This window comes from Alnus glutinosa, chromosome 5, assembly GCF_958979055.1.
Source record: "Alnus glutinosa chromosome 5, dhAlnGlut1.1, whole genome shotgun sequence".
NCBI lineage: Eukaryota > Viridiplantae > Streptophyta > Magnoliopsida > Fagales > Betulaceae > Alnus > Alnus glutinosa.
The window spans coordinates 6902431-6908116 of NC_084890.1; the positions used below are offsets into that span (position 1 = coordinate 6902431).

Consider the following 5686-nt stretch of genomic DNA (forward strand, 5'->3'; position numbering starts at 1 on the left):
GCGACAACAAATGTGGATTGATTGCCACAAGTCTTAAATTCCATTTAAAACGTTATATCTTAAAATGTAGGGCGTTACACTCCAACCGCGCACAGACTTTAATTCAGCTTGATTGTATTTAATTTGTTGTTATCCATGGCTCCATGCACATGCAGTTTTGCTTGTTCAGTTGTTCCACAGCTTTGAGCCTTTGTCCATAGGACGATTTTAGACATACTGTAAGCAGTTGCCACTCTCTTGTTAAAATAACTATTGGAGTCTTATTTTGAGAAATTACACATAATATATATATATAAGTTGGACCTGAAATTATTATATTGTCTTAATACATTGGACATGCATTGACATAAGGAAGACAAGACTACATAATTATTTTGATTAACATACGCCATATAACACCGACACCAGTATGGCAATTGTAAGAGCCAGAGATAGGTACGTAGCAAATATTGATTTCGGGGACCGACTTAATTAACTGATCAAACAAAACCTAACTTTTGGTGGTATAAACATTTTCCCATGTCCATAATCTCTTGAACCAGACCAAGAAACCCGCTGCATTCCAAAACTTTTCGTGTAATGCGTTGAGGGCCGCGGCCGGTTGATATAACAGTTGGTTGTCAGATGATCTTTCTTCTTTGCTCCAGAGCAACGAGGCAGAGGCTTCAGAATTAGCTTTGAGTTTTCAACTTCAATAGGAATGTAGATTGCCCTACTAATGTCCTGAAGCATTTCTGTGTTGGAATCAAATCGATTGGTAGAGTTGAAGAACATCTGAAACACTTTCAAACACGATAGATGCAAATGCTTGCATGGTTTCGGCAAATCACTATATCCATCCATAAGAACATGTTCAAGAAACTCTTTCTTCTTTTCATCAACTATCTCTCTCACAAAAGCGATTGAGTCTTCAATGTCTGCCCCCGGGTTGTCTTTTAAGTAGAGCAAAACGGAGTTTATTTTCCCTTCATCTTGTTCCTTCTGTCGTTTTGCACTTTTTATTAGATCATGACAATAAGTTCCTGACTAGTGGATCTGAAGCAACTAAGAAGAAAATCAAAATATAAAGTTACCCGGTAGCTTTGTACGTCATTCAACAAACGAGCGATAACCATAAGCAGTTTTGTTGTGCTTTCATACTGTTCAGGCCTGAGTTTGGAGATTGGTAAACTTGGGTTCAAGAGGCATGAAGCTGGAAGAACAATGGTGTGTGTGGCTACCGAAGTCATGCCAGTTTCAAGGTACTCATCCATTGAAGGTATGCTTCCAGTTTTACCCCAATTGGATTCGGTAAACCACGAAGCAAATGTTTCATACCACTTCATACAAAAAAGAAAAAAAGACAAAAAAAATAAAAGACATCATATATATATATATCTCTCAGTAATATAGATATGGGACGACAATAAAATTGACGACTTTAGTGTCGGCTTACAATATCTTGAAGATTGTTTATTATGTCAAGTCCTTCTTGTTGGAGGTATTTTGTGGCAATTTCCCTTACGAGATTATCAAGGGCATCGAAGATAATCTTACTATGGCCGCTCAAACCCTTAGCATCCCACCTGTTATATATGTTCAATGAGAGAAATAGAAATTAGAGGCAAAATGATCTATTGTTCTTTGTTCCATATTTATTTTTGGGTAAAATCAAATGGCTACCTTTGAACTGCATTAGTGAGGTCCTTCAACTCAATTAGAGAACCTTCCATGTCGAAGAAATCATCAGCCACTATAACAATTATTGCACTCTTTGCGATCGTCATTCGTATTTCAGAATTGTAAGGCAAGGAACAGCTGGAGGCAATAGCAAAGTAACAATAGGTAGTTTTCTCCCGACCAAAACCAATATCACTAAGACCCCAATCCTTAGACCACCTGTCTCGAAAAAGGAAGACATTGATTGTGGATAAAGCAAGCAAATAATTAGCATAATAGTTATACTTTCGATGGTCCCAAAACGAATTATTGATAAATCTATTTGAAAGTATACCTTTTCAGTTCCTCAAGTTCTTTCTTGTATACTGACTGCCTAAACTCATAGTTTTGCATGGCAAGACGTACCATCTCATCATTAGGAGGGCATGATAACCTGAGTTCAAAAGATCTGTTAGTGGGGTGTAAAGAACACTATTCAAAATACTTTGATCACTCTCCCTCTCCCTCTCGATCTGCAAAGATTTAGAATAGTATTTCTACAGTAACTATTAAATTACAGTTGTATACCTATGGGGAGAAGCCTTTCCCATCCAGAGAATATTGGAATCCTTTTCTTCAATCCACATCCTATGTTCCAGATGATCGAGTCGAGCAAACCATGGAAGACTTAACTCATGCTCAATCTGCGAGAATATTAATATGCTTACATACAGTAAGAATGTAAGACAAAGTTATTGGCCAGTGCATGATTTATAAAGCGATTCATTTTGATTTTTGTTGTTATTTGCTTCATTTTAAAGATATCCTAACTGAAGTTCGGGAAAAGCTCAGTTCTCACCCATTCATTTAATATATTCTTTTAATTATAAAATGAATGAATTACCAATCTTCGCAAGTTTGATGATGTGGTTTTCTCAAGTAATTTCTTTGAAAATGATCTAGCCTCCTGAAGGTCATATTCTCCTGAAAACATAAGATCTGTAGCTCTATAGACATTAAGCATTGCAGTTGAGAAGTATTCATGGTTATTTTCTATCTGATCTCGAATATCTTCATGATGTAAGAACCAACAAAAGCTATCTGCAAAAGCAAAAGATGAATAGTTGGTTAAATTATATTCGAAAACATGTGAAAGAAAATAAGAAGAGTTTGTAAACATACCCGACGATACATCATAACCATGCATGCGTAGGAACCGAAATGCTAACGAGTCTTTAAATAGCTGTGCTTCAACTGAATTGCTTGGTTTTTCCCGTGATTCTTGATTCAAGTAATTCCTGATCGAAAGTTATGTTCAACAAAGGATTAAGAAATGTACTGAAAACTGATTGATTTCTTCAGCAAAGGATAAATAAATGTACCTGTAAACTTGTGCCAAAACTTCTTCCGCCTCTTGGACGAAATGCTCAGCCAGGCCCAACCTGAACAACTGGTTGACCATGCAAAGCTTTATGAGCTCTTCATCGATGGGATAGGTTGCTGGAACTGCCATAAAATCAGCTTTTATCGATCACGAAAAAGAAAATAGATTGAAAGGAGAAACTGGGTACGTAGTTAAAGTCATAAAGATAAACGAATTAAGCTCAATTTCTAACCTCCACCATCACATCTTTGAACAAGTGACAGTAAATAAGCCATGCATTCTTTGTTTCCAGTGGCCATAAAAGCACTTGCTGTGGCGGAGGGGGATTGGAACAGTGAGCCATCGTTGTTTAAATGCTTAATTATATCATCTTCATCAATATCATAAGATGCAGGCAGTGCTTCAAGATATGAAAGTGGGAGATTTTCAAGTTTCTCACTACAAAAAAAGCATGCAAATTAGTTTTTTTTTTTTTTTTGTTAACAAATATTGTTAGCTATCTAGTAAACCACTCAAAAAATTAGTACAAATTCAAAGTGGAAAAAACAAAACGACTACTTTTCAAGAATTTGTTGCCGCCTATTGAATAGCTCTGATACCACTCCGTTTGATCTGTGGAGGAAGACAAGCTCTACACCAACTGTATGTGCAAGTTCAACCATTCCAGGGAAAACAATAGCAAACCAACGAGGAGAATCGTTGTTCATTTCTCTGAGAAACTTCTCCGTGTTTGCATGGATAAAGGCCAACCCTGAATTAAAAAGGAGTTGAAATATCCCAAATACGTTATATATCAAGCTAAAAAAACTGGCTATATGGTGCTCACTTTAGAAATATTAATGGTGGAGAAAATGACCATAAAGCTAGAATACACCAAATATATGTGCCCTATAGGCACATACTTGTACATAGCATGTACCTTTCTCCATACAAATTGTCCCGACATTCCACTTTTTGAGTGTAACTATGCAAGAAAGAGTTGCAGGGAGGCACTCAATGGTGGGCATGCCATGGGCATCAGAGTCTCCCCAAGAGCCATCTTCTTTCTGGTTGTGAAGCACCCAGTCCAAGCAATTCTTGAACATGGGTTGGGAAGGTTGGTGTGGATCTGGTATCATGGCTAGCCATGCAGTGTCATAAGCAGAAGGAGAAATGAAGGAGTAGGGATCACATGAGTTTGAGAACAACTTTTGCTTCATCTTATAAACTAGAGATTGGATTGTGGACTGTGATAAATCCATGATACAAACGATCAACAGTGAGCCTATTGTATTATGAAATGGTTGAGTGAGCATGAACAAGCAAAGCATGCTATTTATAATATCGTGCATGAACTCGTTTTCTTCGTCTGCGCGCAGGTTCACATTGGAGGCGCCGAAACATGGGTGACTCGTATGACTTGGCAACATTATGATCGAGACCACTCCGCGCGAGGTCTGCTGTCCACTTCACTAGCTCTTGGTTTTGATGACTTGGCAAACTCAAATTAGTTAGAGTAGGACACAGAACATTTCATAAAAAATTTTCCTTCAATATAGATGAACCGTAAAACCTTTATTTTACGGCATCCAATTATAAGTTAACAACTCATAAAAAAGTAAAAATTACAACAAAAATACTATAAACCTAAAAACACCAAATCCATTCCCCTCTCACTCTCTAAGGATACTCCCAACCACATTTCCACGACCAATAGGCCAGAATCTGGCCAGAAGGAAACTCCCGAGTACGTTTCCTCGGCTAATAGCCCGGAATCCTGCCGTTCTGACGGGGAAAGGGCTAGATTTATTAGTTTTAATTTTGAGTTGCCCAGTTCTTGTTGTGTATTTTTTTTTCCTGTTGTAATTTTGTTTCATGTATATTAAATAAAAAAAAAAAGAAAGAAAAAAGAGCAAAAATCCGGCTAGACTATAATTTATATGTGAAACAAATAAATGCAACGAGGAATCCATTGGACCCACTAAAATTAAAGAAATTGCAGCTCGCGCCCTTTGCAGAAATTCATAATTGAATTGGCTAATTACGCACGTTTCTAGGGATAGAGACTTTTGCAGGTTCTTTCTAGCTTCCGCATGACCAAGTCAACATGTTGACATTAGATTTCAAATCTCATGTTCCGAAATTAATTAAGGTAGTTTTATGAGATTTTTTTCTCTTCGATTTTTTTCTGAAATTAATTAAGGTCGTTTTATGAGAAAGGGATTGTGAATTCCATATGCTCCGAGCAGCGTATAAAGAGTCAGGACAATTTTCTGTTCGAATAATATTAGAGATTTCATGTGAAATCAACATGTACGCGTTTAGATTGGTGGCTCAAAATTTATTTGGTATGATCTGTCACATTACTTGCTTAAAGTACTAACAATTCGAACAAATAATTGTTGTGAATCCCTGTTAATGTAAAAAATTAACAACGACTATGCACGCATAGTCCTCAATCAAGGATTCCTGCAAGACAGCCACACGTTAGAGTGGTACACCGCCAAGGGGGAAGGGGAGCGACAGAACTACCTCTTAAGCTTAAGTCAATAAATGTATTAATTAAGAGAAATTGAAAGAGATAGATAGATAAAGATTAGAGCAATAGAGCATATCTGAACCTTGCCTTTGGCCAATCTTACGTAGGCATGGTCTTGACTTGATTGGATGTCAGGTAAGGCAAGT

The 5686-nt window shown here is 37.2% G+C and overlaps 1 protein-coding gene across 1 annotated transcript; it reads right to left on the reverse strand.

Annotated features, from left to right (window-relative positions):
• Positions 1-297: 297 nt before the first annotated feature.
• Positions 298-4294, reverse strand: LOC133869600 ((E,E)-geranyllinalool synthase-like). The gene is made up of 12 exons (XM_062306639.1): positions 3942-4294; positions 3581-3773; positions 3255-3460; positions 3021-3144; positions 2821-2936; positions 2543-2739; positions 2227-2342; positions 1994-2092; positions 1663-1878; positions 1436-1565; positions 1074-1319; positions 298-981 (listed from the first exon to the last, which is right to left on the reverse strand). The coding sequence occupies exons 1-12, from the start codon at positions 4261-4263 to the stop codon at positions 472-474; spliced, it is 2475 nt and encodes an 824-aa protein (XP_062162623.1). The 5' UTR covers positions 4264-4294; the 3' UTR covers positions 298-471.
• Between the last annotated feature and the right edge of the window lie 1392 nt (positions 4295-5686).